At 40.7% G+C, this 16546-nt stretch overlaps 1 protein-coding gene across 1 annotated transcript; it reads left to right on the top strand.

The window, feature by feature from the left end:
• The first annotated feature begins 4433 nt into the window (after window positions 1-4433).
• TAT (tyrosine aminotransferase) lies at window positions 4434-16276 on the top strand. The gene is made up of 12 exons (XM_080829281.1): window positions 4434-4549; window positions 5154-5400; window positions 5553-5657; window positions 8689-8756; window positions 10063-10221; window positions 10419-10557; window positions 10971-11023; window positions 12014-12166; window positions 12786-12914; window positions 13253-13336; window positions 14084-14182; window positions 15089-16276. The coding sequence occupies exons 2-12, from the start codon at window positions 5166-5168 to the stop codon at window positions 15227-15229; spliced, it is 1365 nt and encodes a 454-aa protein (XP_080685407.1). The 5' UTR covers window positions 4434-4549; window positions 5154-5165; the 3' UTR covers window positions 15230-16276.
• The last annotated feature ends 270 nt before the right edge of the window (window positions 16277-16546 follow it).

Raw genomic sequence — 16546 nt, 5'->3', positions numbered from 1 at the left:
CTCATATACTGTTGGTGGAAATGCAAATTGGGGCAGCCACTGTGGAAAAAAGTATGGAATTTTCTAAAAAAATTGAAGATAGAAATATCCAGTAATTCCACTCCTGGGTATTTATGCAAAGAAAACCAAAACACTAATTCAAAAAAATATATGCACCCCTATGTTTATTACATCATTATTTATAATAGCCAAGATATGGTAGCCACCCAAGTCCATTGATAGATAAATGGTTAAAGAAGGTTTGATACACATATACAACACACATACACAATGGAATATTACTTAGCCATAAAAAATGAGATCTTAACATTTGGGACAACATGGGTAGACCTAGAGGGTATTATGTTCATGAAACAAGTCACACTGAGTAAGAAAAATGCCATATGATTTCACTTAAATGTGGAATCTAAAAAACAAATGAATGAACAAACAAACAAAAAAATTCAGAATCAGCCCTATAAGTAGAAAACAAACTGATGGTTGCCAGAGGAGAAGAGAATTGGAAGATGGGCAGAATGAGTGAAGGGGAGTGGGAGGTATAGCCTTCTAGTTATAAAATGAGTAGGTCATGGGAATGAAAGTACAGCATAGGATATATACCATTAATGATACTGTAATAGTGTCCTATGGTGACAGATGGTAGCTACACTTGTGATGGGCACAACATAACATGCAGAATTGTCCGATCACCATGCTGTATACTGAAACTAAAGTAACATTATGTACCAACTACAGTTCAATCTAAAAATATATATCTAGAAATGTTGGATAAAATATAACAAAAAAGCACCTGGATAGCTCAGTTGGTTAAGCAACTGCCTTCAGCTCAGATCATGATCCCGGAGTCCTGGGATCAAGTCCTGCACTGGGCTCCCAGCTCCACGGGGAGTCTGCTTCTCCCTCTGACTTTCTCCTCGATCATGCTCTTTCTCACTGTCTCTCTCTCAAATACATAAATAAAATATTTTAAAAAATATATAACAAAATGCCTGACTGAGCTCCAAAGATACAAAACGGGAATACTCCAGAGGCCAAACAATGAAAAGGAATGGAACACCAGAGACATAGGTGGGTTGATACTGCTGCTACCCCAGAATTGATTATCTGAGTAATCTGGAGCTCCTGTGTTAACTTCCTGGTGAGGACTGAACACCAAGCCCAAAGACTGTGTGGTTGTGTGGGAGGGGGAGTTGAACCTGAGTCTCATGTGTAGCTGAGATCATTGAGAGTCTAATTCTTGAGTGGCATGTTGTCAAGATAACATATCTATATCGTCTCTTCTTTCTACAGCCCATCAGCTGATCAGTTTGGTAGGTCTATCAGTATTCAAAATGTGATTCTACCTCTAGGAAACTATCTCACACATTATAGGATACTTATAAAAATTCTCGATCATTATTAATGAGTGTGTTCAATATGCTTTATTTTAAGAGAAAAAAATGAGAATCTGTCCCATGTCAACAAGAATAGAATGATTAAATGAATGCTATATAGCCATTAAAAGGAATGAAATTGATCTCCGTGTATGAAATGGAAAGGATGTCAAGACAACATGTTAAGATTTTTTAAAAGGCAAGCTATAGAACAGCATTATTCAACTAATGAATCATTGAACATTATATCAAAAACTAATGATATATACTATACCTTGGCTAGTTGAATTTAAAAAGATAAATAAAATTTTAAAAATTTTAATGATTTATGAAAAAAAAGAACAGCCTTATTCAATAGACACAATGCAAACCACATAGTAATTTCAAATTTTCTAGTAGAAGTACTTAAAAATGTAAAAAGAAGTAGGTGAAATTAATTTTAATAGTGTACTTTATTTGACCCAATGTATACAAAATATTTAAGCATGTAATCAATATAAAATTATTGATGAATTACTTTGCATTATTTTTATATGTCTTCAAAACCTGATGTGTATTTTATACCAACACCACCTCTCAATGTAGACAAACCACCTTTTAAGTACTCAGTAGCCGCTTTTTAAAATTTTTTTATTTATTTATTTTTAAAGATTTTATTTATTTATTTGACAGAGATCACAAGTAGGCAGAGAGGCAGGCAGAGAGAGAGGAGGAAGCAGGCTCCCCGCTGAGCAGAGAGCCCGATGCGGGGCTTGATCCCAGGACCCTGAGATCATGACCTGAGCCGAAGGCAGAGGCTTTAACCCACTGAGCCACCCAGGCGTCCCTCAGTAGCTGCTTTTGACTAGTGACTACAGTAAGGGACAGAGCAGCTACAGCACAAATATGTAGTATCCAGATTTTCAAACAACTTTAAAACCAGCTACATAAGTATTGTATAGAAACCAAAAACACGGGTGGCTTGTGGCTCAGTGGGATAAGCATCTGCCTTCAGCTCAAGTCATGGTCTCAGCGTACTGGGATTGAGCCCCATGTGGGGCTCCTTGCTCAGCAGGGAGCCTGCTTCTCTCTCTCCCTCTGTCATTCCTCCCAGCTGTGCTCTCTGTCTCTCTCACGCTCTCTCTTTCTCAATTATAAAAAGAAAAGAAAAGAAAAGAAACAGAAAACACTAAAGATATGCAAGAAATGACTAAAGCAGCCATCTTTATGGGGTGGAGTTGTGGGGAAAGGTGTTCATGGCTTAGTTTTTAAACATTTCTATTTGAATTTACTATATGACAGTTTTAACTACTGAAAAAAGTAAGAGTAAAAGAAAATGTTTTGGAGTTAGATGGTGGTGATGTACAATGTGTACCAGAAATCATTGAATCTTATACTCTGAAATGAAGAAACCAGTGAATATTTTGTTACCCGAATTTTATCTCAATTAAAAAAAAAAAAGATATGGAACACAATTCCCAACTTTTGGGGGGAGGAAAAAGACTAATGTGTTAGGACTGGTGATGGAATTATAAATGCTTTTAATTTTTTCTAATGCTCTCTGATACTCATGTATTTCAAATAGAGGTGGTGGAGGAATAAAAGCATTTAGGAGAGAAAGGTCTTCTCCCTTGACAAAATCTGTGTGCTTTAGGAACAATGCTGTGTTCTCATTGTGTTGGCAAGTATGCAAAGTCTAACCCTTGTCCATCCTGTGAAGTATACGTCTATCTGTGCCATGTTTAACCACCATTTAGTAAAACAAAGTAGGCTTTGCTTTTTGCTGTAGGTTGCCAAATAACAGAACTGACAGGCCTTTCCTTCTTTGTGTCTTTGGATGTTGCAAGAACAGGGCTGTGTGTTTGCATTTTTGAAACAGAGCAGCCCTGGGTATCTAGCTCAGGGTGCCTGGCTTCCAGCTTTAGAACTAAAATTCTCTTTGACCAGGCAGGCTTTCTGTCCTTACTTCATGCTTCTGCTGCTCCCCTGGTAAGATTGGGTAGTGAATGCTTGCTTCTTTGGTTTGGGGAAGGGAATGTGTTAGATAAGTTCTTCAAAGCACTAAGAGAAGAAAGGTCCAGAAAAATAAAAGGTTATTCAACTCCCCTGGAGACTTGAATCACCCAAAAGTAAATGGAGAAGAAAGAACTTATGTAACAACTCTTTGTCTTCCAATAAATAAACAGATAGGAGCCAGCCATGGAGTCCCCAGGCTTCTCTTAACCCTTGAATGGACTGTATTTTCCATAGGCTCGCCAGAATGCTGAGATTTCCGCTGTGTGTGTTTAGGGAAGTTGTTTTGTTTAGACCTCAACCGACATCTTTTTCTCCCAGTAACTCCTTACCCAGTACATGAGGGAGAATTCAGAGGACAAGATGACATTGCTCAGGTTTTAATTGCCTTGAACCCTTCTGTCGTTTAAGCTATTTGTTGAGTCGGACTTGTTTTGCTTCAACTGCCCAGTTTGTTGTGACTTGAAGTAGAACCTCCTGGACCAGGAAAGGAGGACAAGATGTAGGAAGTGAAGAAACAGGTTGCAGAACAAGTTGTAAACCTGATCCCTTCAGTGTTTTGAAAACCTATGAAATTATGTATCTGTGTATCTACCTTGTATCTATGTATTTTATCATCTGCCTACCTACCTATTAATCCATCTTGGTGAATGATAGAAATGGCCAAATCATTACCACTCCCTACCCCTAGAAGCGAGAATAGAGCATACAGAGAGCAGCGTACAAGGAAGGACCCACACTTTTTACCTTACACGTTTCTGTGCTGTTAACTTGTTACTGGGTTGTTTTGTATCAAAAGAGATTTAATAAAAATTGCCGACTGTAATCATAACTGTTCCTCTGACAGTCCTCTCTGATGTCTCACAAAGTGTCCAGAAAGAGTTAACACAGAAAATTCCAGATGTCTGAAGTGAGGACAAACTCCTGATTTGCTGGTGGGGGTGGGGGAAGGGTTAGAGGTGAGAAGCCTCAGAAATGAGGAGGGGAGGGGAGGGAGGGCTGGCCACCTAGTTCTCACCCTAACCAATAGCACAAAAGTTCTGGGCCCAACGCCCATTTGTGCAGACTATTTCAGGAGTCAAGAACTGCACCTGAGGCCGTTGTCACTGTGACCTGTGAAAGAAGGACACTAAGAGAGCTTCCAGGTTCCTCTACTTAGAGGCTGTTTCTCCTTTAGCTGGAAGGTAAAATCTCAAGCCTCAGCTAATCTGGTGGTGGTAATTGGGATGTAAGCTTTTTTCTCTATGATGTATTGACTTCTTTTTCCACAGGCAGTAAGATGATTATGGGACAGGACTTTATTTTTACTAATGACAAGATTAATGCTAAATTTCTAACCACGTGGAATTATTTTTCCTGGTTTTCTCTACAGAGGGCAAGACATGGTCTATTGAAGCATTAGGGAGATTGTTGGGTAGGCTTTGCTTGGAAAGGAGGCAACACATAGTCTTTGACGGTTTCACAGTTTTCATGTCATTTCCCTTCAGTTGCACCAAGAGCTGTTAAAATTTTACAGGCATTAGGGTTGCACACAGCAAATCTCACAGTAGATAAGTATTCAATGGAACGGTCTTTGCTAATGTTATACAGTGGGTTCTTGCTTTGTCTTCTATCTCAGCAGAAGGTCTTAAAATTCCCCTCATTCATGAGAAAGCATGAGAAATTTGGCAAAAGAAGGCAGTTTGAAAAGAGATGCTTAGTGAAATCACCCTGATTTGTAGGTCCAAATATGGCCCCTCGGGATGGCGCTCTGTTGGTAGAGTCACAGGGACCTCCTTTTTCCCATAGGCTCCACGAGTGATGGACCCGTATGTGATTCAGATGAACGGCAACAGCAGCCTCCCCTCCGTTCTGGATATGCATGTCAACATTGGTGGGAGAAGCTCCTTACCAGAAAAAAGGAAAGGCAGGAAGGCCAGATGGTCAGTGAAGCCTTCAGACATGTCCAACAAAACTTTCAATCCCATCCGGGCCATCGTGGACAGCATGAAGGTGAAGCCAAATCCAGACAAAACCATGATTGCTCTGTCGATTGGTGAGTTGGAGGCTCTTGGGTGAGGGGCGATCACTGTTGTTCTCACCGTCATCCTTACAGCTGGTTGGAGAAGATGGGAGTAGAGGGGGTGTCTGAGCACTGGGCATGGAAGAGTAACATCTCGGTGGCTCTTTCTTTTCTCCCATGAAAAGGGGACCCTACTGTGTTTGGAAACCTGCCTACAGACCCTGAAGTTACCCAAGCCATGAAAGATGCCCTGGACTCGGGGAAATATAATGGCTATGCCCCCTCCATTGGTAAGCTTCTCCTGAGACTCTAACCAGTGGCTTCCAAATCTTTAGTGCCCTTCTATAAGGAATAAATTTCTAGCGGTTCTCCTTGCTTCCTTGATGCACAGTTCCCAAGGAAAGGCTAAAATGCAGTGGTTGTTTGGATTTGGGGAGGGCGATCTCAGAATGCTTAAACACAGCCAGCAAGGTCCAGCTTCTCTCCTGGCTTCCTTTGGCACGCGGAGCCCGCTAAGCTTCCTTCTTTCTCAAATAGCACTCCTATCCTATCATTGCTAATTCTAATAGGAAGGCCTTGGGTGTCATTGCAGCTGCTTGTTTACTGAGCCCTCCAGGTCCTAAATTAATTTACTTAATGCATATGTAAATAGCTTCTTGGCTTTATTTCCCCTTCTCCATACATATGACGGTTATTTTAACTAGGGTTCTAACCACATTCAAATGCAGTTTTAAATGTCTCGGGTGAAAGAGATAAAAACAAACTAGAATATAAAGAAGGGGTTTTCCTCCTGAAGATGAGAAGGTTCTTTCTGACAGAAAGAATTATTCCTATGTAGGTGGTTTTAAAATATAAGTTTCAGATGTACAGCTATACAATATAATAACTTTATATACTACAAAGTGATCACCACAAGTCTGGTTACTGTCCGTCACCATACAGTTGACCCCTTCACCCATTTTAACCATTCCTATTCTCATTTATGTTTAACTGTCTCCATGTATTAAACATTTCCACATTAAGCATTGTAATAAAATCAGTGATCCTTTGGCTTTATTTCAGGGTCGCACATCTCTCTATTATGTACACCTAGCAACATATTCTTTTCTAAAATTATTTTTATTTTTTATTTGAATACAGTTGACATACAATGTTATCTTAGTTTCAGGTGTCCAACATAGTGATTCAACATCTCTGCATTTCATGCTGGGCTCACCACAGCGTAGCAACCATCTGTCTCCATATACCACTATTACAGTATCATTGACTATATTCCTCGTACTGTGCCTTTTATCCTCGTAACTTACTCGTTTCATAACTGGATCCCCTTGTCCCATTCACCCATTTTTGCCCATCCTCCAGCCTGTCTCCCTCTGGTAGCCATCAGTTCATTCTCTGTATTTCTAGGTCTGATTTAGCTTTTGCTTGCTTGTTTGTTCGTTCATTTGTTTGCTTTTTCAATTTGACATGTAAGTGAATTTGTCTTTCTCAATCTGACTTATTTCACTTGACCTAATACCCTCTAGGTCCATCCATGTTGTCACAGAGCCAAGACATAATTACATATTTCTAATGTAGAATACAAATCCAGTTTCATGCTAAAATAGAATTTTTTTAAAAGATTTTATTTATTTGACAGAGAGAGAGCAGAAGTGGGGGAGCAGCAGGTAGAGGGAGAGAGAGAATTAGGCTCCTTGCTGAGCAGAGAGCCCGATGTGGGGCTCAATCCTAAGACCCTGGGATCATGACCTGAGCCAAAGGCAGAGGCTTAACCGACTGAGCCACCCAGGTGCCCCACTACAATAGAATTTTATTTATTTATTTTTAAAGTTTTTATTTATTTATTTGACAGAGAGATCACAAGTAGGCAGAGAGGCAGGCAGAGAGAGAGGAGGAAGCAGGCTTCCTGCAAAGCAGAGAGCCCAATGCAGGGCTCGATCCCATGACCCTGGGATCATGACCTGAGCTGAAGGCAGACGCTGTAACCCACTGAGCCACCCAGGTGCCCCATAAAATAGAATTTTAAAAATACTTCAGAGAGGTCTGAGAGACAAAACTTTTAGGTTTGTTTTTTATACTTTATAAAGTTTCATACAACAAAAATAAAAAAAAAAGGGGGGGAGCCTGGGTGGCTCAGTTGGTTAAGCCTCTGCCTTTGGCTCAGGTCATGATCTCAGGGTCCTGGCATCAAGCCCCATGTTGGGCTCTCTGCTCAGCAGGGAGCCTGTTTCTCCTCTCTCTGCCTGCCTCTCTGCCTACTTGTGATCACTCTCTCTCTCTCTCTCTGTCAAATAAATAAATAAAATCTAAAAAAAAAAAAAAGACCAAAATGTGATTATAAAACAAGTTTATAACTTTTATACCCAAAGTATTAGGGAACTGATTCAACCTGAAAAACCAGAACCAATTCTCCATGTGACAGATATTCAAAGGATATGAACATTTCATGCCAAAATAAATACAGATCATAATGTATATCTAATAAAATGCTCTTCCTTAGGAATACTTAGGAAGTGCTGATTTGTATAACTTTAGGACATTTATTTTTATTAAGTGTAACATTATGAAATAGTGCATCTGGACTTTCTGATTGGAGGTGGAATCTTTTTGGAAAGCAATTTTGTAAAACATAATTTATATGATGGTAACTCTACTTCATGTTTGTAAGCCAACATTTGGAAATATTGTTCAGGAATAGAATGTCAAAGAAAAATATTGTGCAAAACCACCAATAGGTATATCATATGATCTAAAAAACCTAAAAGGGACCCAGTGTATTGAATGCATTGACTATAACTTTTCAAAACATATAGTGCCTGGAAGGGATTTAGAAATAATCTGAATCCTGCTTTTTTTTTTTTAAATGAAAAATAAAACATAATCACAATAACCAAGATGGTGCAGAGTATTTTATAGTTTGGAGAGTTCTCCTTGTTATTAATCATACATTTGAGATTTTTTTTTAAGATTTTATTTATTTATTTGAGAGAGAGACTGAGACAGAGAGAGAGAGCAGGAGCAGGGCAGAGGGAGAGGGAGAAGCAGACTCCCCGCTGAGCAGGAAGCCTGATGTGGTGCTCAGTCCCAGGACTTCAGGATCATGACCTGAGACGAAGGCAGATGCTTAACTGACTGAGCTGTCCAGGAGCTCCCATACATTTCAACTTATTATAAAAATGTAAAACATAAAGTCAATTTCCTTTCTCTATGGTGGCTGAGAGCTAACCTGGATAGCACGTGCTCTAAGCAGGAGCAGAAGGTCGCCGGAAGCCCTCTTGGCTCTCAGGCATAGTAGTCAGCTTCTCCCTTCTACACTTTCAGGCTACTTATCCAGTCGGGAGGAGATTGCTTGTTACTACCACCGGCCGGAGGCACCCCTGGAAGCTAAGGTAAGTCTTAGACAATGTATCAGCTCTGAAGCAGTATTGGGCAATCTGTATCTTCTTCCTTGTTTCTGTCCCACAAGGAATGAGGGGTTCAGGGGGAAAAAAAGGTGTGGAGAATTTCCCTTTGGCAATTTGAGGACTTCTCATATAATGAAGATGCTAATCCATGATTTTATATATATATATTTAAATATTTTCTTTATTTATTTGTCAGAGAGAGAGAGAGAGCGCAAGCAAGCACAAACAGGGGGAGTGGCAGGCAGAGGGAGAGGGAGAAGCAGACTCCCTGCTGAGCAGGGAGCCTGATGCAGGGCTTGATCCCAGGACCCTGAGATCATGACCTGAGCTGAAGGCAGATGCTTAACTGACTGAGCCACCCAGGCATCCCCTAATCCATGATTATATTTAATGTCATTACAATATGATGATGATGTTGCATACAACTTATGTGGTCTCCTGTCTTAAGGAGCCTCAAAGGACTCTGAGGTCCCCCTATATTTGATTTTTCACAAAAGATCATTAAAAAACAATAATTCATGAACACCAAATAAGTAACATTTTAAAAAATTTTACCAATAGGATCTTTTCTTAAATTTGTAGCTTCCCTCATTCACCTGAAGTCCACTCATTTGGGAAGATCAAGGTACTATGACATATCAAAGTGATGGCAGTGCCACGTTTAAATGTCCCTCTCCCTCTATTGTCTACTCTGCATGGTTGATATTTCTTAACATAAGAGGTGCCCTCAGTCTATATTTCAGAGAAGAGTCAGGCTTTAAATTTCTGGTCAAAATAACTAGCCAAGTGAAAAAGTCCAAGGTCAAAATGATCTCTCATGGATCACAGCTGCTATGTCCTTTTTAAAGTCATTTACTTCTTTAAAAAAAAAAAAGATTTATTTATTTAGTTTAGAGAGAGAGAGAGAAAGAGCAGGGAGGGGCAGAGGAAGAGGGAAAGAGAGAATCTCAAGCAGACTCTCTGCTGAGTGAGGAGCGTGATTTGGGGCTGGATCCCATGACCCTGAGATCATGACCTGAGCTGAAATCAAGAGCCAGATGTTTAACCAACAGAGCCACCCAGGCGCCCCAAGTAATTTACGTCTTTTAAGTGGTCAACATTTTCAACATTTAGATATGGATATACATAAACATTAATTTCTTTTAATTTTGGCTTAGTACAGTCCTTTACTACTTCACTTAGAACTTGTAAAAATGAGTTTATTATTGCTTGCTACTCACCCATTGGATAATCTCTTTTCTTCTATTGCTGTTGGAGCTCCTAACAAAGTGAGCCTTTTATTTGTTTTCAGGATGTCATTCTGACTAGTGGCTGCAGTCAGGCTATTGAACTTTGTTTAGCTGTGTTGGCCAACCCAGGACAAAACATCCTAGTTCCGAGACCTGGTTTCTCTCTCTACAGGACTTTGGCTGAATCGATGGGAATTGAGGTCAAACTCTACAATTTATTGGTAAACAACTTTTTAATTTTAGACTCAAGTGCTCAATTATTATGTCATAATAATATATGACAATTATCTTAGCACAGAAAGATCTGGAAGTGGGTGGTAGAGGCCACAAACACATTTTATTTAGAAGACAGTGTTAGGTGAATGTTACCCCTAAATTTTTCAGAATCATCTTGGTCTCACCCTTTCTTCCTCCCTAGCCAGAGAAGTCTTGGGAAATTGACTTGAAACAACTGGAATCTCTGATTGATGAAAAGACAGCTTGTCTCATCGTTAACAATCCGTCAAACCCCTGTGGGTCAGTGTTCAGTAGAAGTCATCTCCAGAAAATTCTGGCTGGTAAGTCCATCAGACTTCATTTGACAGGAGCAGATATGGGTATGGAATCCTTTATCTGTTTCCTGGAATGAGAAAAGAATCCATTCTAAGCTGAGGATGGAAATGGGGGAGCTCCACGGGGTTTCCCAGTGAATAACATGCCACTGGAAAGGTAGGACTTGTCTACAAGGGGAAAAAGGCAACACTTGCCCCTGTACCATTCCCATATGTGGAAGGGAGGGTTTGAAATATCCAGTTGATTAAGTGGAAAATGTAGGCTCTGTACCCTAGAAGAGTATAAGAAGAGTATATAGTTCTTAAAGAGGAAAACAAAACACACAAACATGGAATGCAAAATAAAACAGGTCCAGGTGAATGTTAATTGCTAAGGCAATTCACAGTAAATGATTTCAGCCCATTTCTGTTCTTTTCAGTGGCTGCAAGGCAGTGCGTACCCATCTTAGCTGATGAGATCTATGGAGACATGGTAAGTCTTGAGCAGGATATATCACTACAGTAATCTCAATTCCAGATTATTTCATGGGACCCTTAGCATCTAGAATAACCAGAAGTAATTCTGTAATTCCTAATCATTTCAGTACAGCAAATCAGTATCCTTGCACTCTTAAAAGTATAAATAGATCGGGGTGTCTGGGTGGCTCCGTCGGTTAAGCGTCTGACTCTTGATTTTAGCTCAAGTTGTGATCTCAGTTTTGTGAGATGGAGTCCTGTGTCAGGCTCCACATTGGGTGTGGAGCCTGCTTGAGATGGTCTCTTTCCCTCTCCCTCTACCTCTCCTCCCCCCACCTTAAAAAAGCATACATATAGATCTACGACACCTTAGCCAATTTTCCAAAGTCCAAAAAGCTGAAAATCTGAAGATTTTTGAAATTCATTTGTTGGAAAAACCTGACTTGACCTGATACAAAGATATTTGAAGGTTTTTGATGCATCTCACTTACAGATCTATATATTTGTCAAAAATGTAGGGAAAGGGAGAGAAATGTTAATATGCTTGATTAGGAGTGCTGTTCCCGACTGCCTTCGGGGTGTTATGTAATATATGATGCATGTGCTACATAACGTCTCCAAAATCCAAAAAATTTTGCATTCTGCAACAAAAATGGGCCCAGGAATTTCAGACAAACAGTTGTGGGCCCCTATTTTACTTTTAGATTCCTAATTCCAACAGGCATTCATTCCCTAGAGCAAGCTTCACTGAGTTATACATATACATAGTCCTGGGCCGGAGTCAGTGTCCTCATTGTAGGCTTCCTTGAATCCAGACCAGACACTAGGTTAAATATCTTGGGACAGTCTCCTTTGAAGCCTCTTGGGCTCCCATTCATGCTTTGGGGTAGGATGAGCCCAGAAATCCAATGCCCGGTCCCTAGTTATACAAGGTAAAGGGTGGGAGGCATGGGATCTGGAGGAAAGTAAGCCAGGAGACAACTCTAACAAGCATCTCCTTCCTCAGGTGTTTTCGGATTCCACATTTGAGCCTCTGGCCACCCTCAGCAGCAATGTGCCCATCCTGTCCTGTGGAGGCCTGGCCAAGCGCTGGCTGGTTCCTGGCTGGAGGTTGGGTTGGATCCTCATTCATGACCGAAGAGACATTTTTGGCAACGAGGTAAGAACAATTTGGTGAAATGGTACTTCTAATTTAGTATATATGTATATATTTACTTTGCACGCAGTGGTTAGGAGGTGATTTTGTTGTTGTTGTTGTAGTGTTGTTTTTTTTTCCCCCTTCTCCTTGGTCCTGTAGTTCTGGGTGTCTGGAAAAATGCTGGTAAAGAGGGTACTAGTTATTCCTTTCCAAAACTCGGTTTTCCTATACCTGGCTCTGTGAAGAAGTTCCATCCGCCTCTAGTTTTCAGACTGCAAAAAGGGAAACAATAGCAGTAATGATCCCTGGTATTATCTGGAGGCTTACGATGTGCCAATGTTCAAAATACATCATTTTAATTTAATCCTCCCTGCAACCCGATGAGGCCAGGATTAGTATCATCTACCTTTTATGGCTGAGAAAAGTGAGGCACTAAGACGTTGTGTCATTTGCCCAGAGTCATACCGGAGGTATGTGACAGAGCTGGGCTAAAACCCAAGTGGTCTAATCCAAGAATGCCACTAGGCACCATCACTTCTTCAGAGATGTAAAGCCTGATGAAAAGAATGGTCAGAACAAGAATCCCCAACGCTGGAATGCTTAAGGAAGGCTAAATAACCTGTTTGCCGGGGCACTTTAGATCCGAGATGGGCTGGTGAAGCTGAGTCAGCGGATCCTGGGACCCTGCACGGTTGTCCAGGGAGCTCTGAAAAGCATCCTGCAGCGCACCCCTCAGGAGTTCTACCACAACACCCTGAGCCTCCTGAAGGTAAGCGCAGCCTGTGGACTTCCACTCTGGCAGTCGGGGAAAGTTACCAGTGGAATTGGGGATAACGGGTCCTCATTTCTGGAGCATTGTTCCATTACGGGGCTTCCAAATCAGGAGGTGGCCTCCGTGTAACCGGCCACCCTGACATTTCTCTCATTTCTGGCACTTCACTCGGCTCCTGGTTGAAAGCTTCCCGGGATAAGACTTTTTCTTGTTGACCCTTTATCCCAGCAGAGCAAACTTAGGTTCCCTGCCTTCGGTGTGGGCTCTACTTTTAATGACTTGGTTTTCTTTCACTTAAATTTTGTCCCTTGACATCTTCCTGCCTCCTCTTACAGTCCAATGCTGATCTTTGCTATGGGGCATTGGCTGCCATCCCTGGACTCCAGCCAGTCCGTCCTTCCGGGGCCATGTACCTCATGGTAAGTATGTGGGTGGCGGGTAGTTGGTATAGGGCAAACAGAAGCCGGTCTGCAGCACTCACAAAGACAACCACCTGAGCTTCCCGGCAGGCAGTTTAGGAATTCCTTATTCTGAATTGCCCACTAACATGATTTAACCTCAGTGTTAAACAACAACAACAACAACAAAACACCCTTTAAAATGACTTAATTCCTTGATTCAGAAAATCATTTTATGGGTAGATACAGGGAAGATAGAAGATACAAATAAGAAAAAGAAAAGACACAAATAAGAGGCTTTCCACACCATTGTACTTCAACTAGGAATGATACTGGTTCCCTAGGGGTGTTTGGGAATATATGGGAGTTTTGTTTGTTTGCAGAATGCCTTGTGGCTGGTGTGGGGGGATGCTCTTGGCATTTTGTGGACTGGGGATACTAAGTATCTTGCAATAGGTGGGATTGTTCCATGCAATCAAGAATTGCCTGGCCTGTAATGCTCTTTGGAGAAATACTGGCATTCTGTTTGCAGCTCTCATTTATCATCATCCAGAAAGGAAGTCTTCAAAAAACTTAAATATTAATATAAATATAATTCTCTCTTCCCTACGAAAAATTCCATGACCTCATAAGTGTTAGAACTCTTAGTTTTCAGTAGTGGAGTTCCAAGATACTTTGTAGAGCAGTCCCTACCTTAATTTCTAGCATAGGGAGTTGGTCTGTTTTCCCTCCTTCTGATAAATTTGCCTCTCCCTGTTATTGGTATAGGTTGGAATTGAGATGGAACATTTCCCAGAATTTGAGAACGATGTGGAGTTCACGGAGCGCTTAGTTGCTGAGCAATCAGTCCACTGCCTCCCAGCAACGGTGAGTGCTTGTGTCTCTCTCAGGACATTCTCAACTGTTTTCTAGAGCCTCAGGAGCTCTCCCTGAGCTGGTCTTTAACCTGATTTTTTTTTTTGCCCCAACAAAGTGTATTCTCATTTGATAAGATTTAAACTGATGTGTCTCATGGCCTTGATTTAAGATGTGTTTCTCCCCCATCATTATCCCATCTGTACTGGGGATAAAAGTTGTGGTTGAACATTTTAGGTGAGGGGAAACAAGCCTGTCCCACAAGTCCCTTTCAAGACAAATTAACTGTTATAGACTTAGCACCTCAATGATGGTGTCAACTGAGAAAAGAAGCAGAACCAAAATAAAACAAAAACATTTATTTGGTGTCTCAGAATTGGAATTCGGGGAACACAGATTTAGACAGAAATCCAAATAGTGTCCTTCTACTCCCCACCCTCCCCATCCCCCTGGAACAAAAGTCAAGGGTTTTTAAAGACAAAAGGAAATGCTTGTATTTATTGTTTATAGAATTTTGATTGATTCGTGGCAGAAAACTAATCTTGGCTGAATATAATTTGTTACTAAGGCTATCACTGAGCAAACACTCTTACTATAGCAAGTTGCAGGAAGGAGTAAATAAGGATTCTGGCTGAGTCCTTGGAAGATTTGTGGTTTAAAAGTCTATGTGGCTTAAAAGTTCATGGATTCACCATTCACTGCCTAAAGTCCATCTCCTTAATAACCTCCTGGGTCCATTTTAAAACGCCCTGACATAAGTGACCCCATTTCATTTCACCTCCCATGGTGGAACTGAGCAAACTGACAGCTCTGAGTCAATGACATCACTGCTTCCTGCTGATTAGGACCCTGGTCATTTTAGGGAGGTTTAGTACCAGATTCAATTGCTACAAAAATAACAGGCTCTTATTTCTGCAGTGCTTCGAGTACCCGAATTTCTTCCGAGTGGTAATCACGGTCCCCAAAGTGATGATGCTGGAGGCCTGTAGCCGGATCCAGGAGTTTTGTGAGCTGCACTACCATTGTGCTGAAGGGAGCCAGGAGGAGTGTGACAAATAGGCCCAAGTCCATTCTCTTGAGTATGTGTCCCATCCGGGGAGGGCTGGACTGGGCGTTGTGATTCCTCAAGAGGAATCAGGTGCCCCTACTGGGAGAGGAGCCTCAAAAGCATATCAAGGGTTCAGAATTGCTCCTGCTTTCCCCCAACTATGTCCACGGACACATGCCGAATCCCAGAATCTCCTCTCACTCTGCTCTGCTGGAGTGACTCACTAATTCATGAATCTGCCCCCTCCTGTATGACTTCCTCCTTTTTCCCTGAGAGTACTAGGTGAGCAAAATTTACCAGAAAGTGGTAGAGACAAGCAAAGTTAAAAAAGCTCATGATGAGAGAAATAAAAGATTGAGAGAATTTGTGCCCCCAAACATTTCCTCATGCTATAAGTAAAAGCACACTCTTTCCACTCAGGTCTGAGGCCCAACTCTGTTACTGCTTCACTTCAGGTATACCTTGCTTGATGCAATAGAACTATAACGAAAGAAGTTGGGGACACATATATTTGGTTAATTATATTTTAAACACGGTAGGAAAATTTTCTAATTTGAAGGGTCCCTTACAGAAACTTTCTTGTTGATTTTTTAAAAAGAATTATTGATTGTACAGGGCACCTGGCTGGCTCAGTCGGTAGAGCATGTGACTCCTGATCTTGGGATCATGAGTTTCAGCCCCACATGGGGTGTATTACATACCTACATACGTAAATAAGTCAAATTATTGATTTAAAGCTAATCAATGAACTTTCTAAATTTAGATGTGTGTACATCAGGGTTTCTTAAAATGAGGGCACATCTATATGAAAAAAAAAAAAGGAGGAATCATAGGACCTTCCCAAAATACTGTGGTGTAAGGGCCAGAAATATCCTCACTTATCATTTTTACGGAATCATTGCTTTTTCTGTAAGGTTAATATTGATTTATTGATATATATATTATATTATCTTTTCATATGTTTTCTAAGAAACATTTATATTGACAAGATCCTTTATTTTGCCAAGGGCATAAATTATTGTTTTCTTTTTTTAAAAAAATAAATTTTACTAAGTATGCTCTTTTGTGATGTGGTTTTTCTCCTCTGTGGGGAATTCCTATTTCCAGGTGCTGTTCATTGTTCAGTCTGATTGACGCATTCTAGGCTTCATTTATTTCTTTGTCAATGTACTGACATTGGGCATTACTTAAGAAACACTATTCCTGAAACATCTTATTTAGGAGTTCAACTTTTGGCTTCCTACTTAAAAACAAGGCAAACTAAGAAGCAACATTATAAACCTCTGGCCTTTGACTTCCCACTTCCTACTTTTTGGAACTCCAAATCT

The sequence above is a fragment of the Martes martes genome (genome assembly GCF_963455335.1).
Source record: "Martes martes genome assembly, chromosome: 17".
Lineage (NCBI taxonomy): Eukaryota > Metazoa > Chordata > Mammalia > Carnivora > Mustelidae > Martes > Martes martes.
Note: the sequence above shows the minus strand (reverse complement) of the source record. Positions and strands in the feature narration are given on the sequence as shown.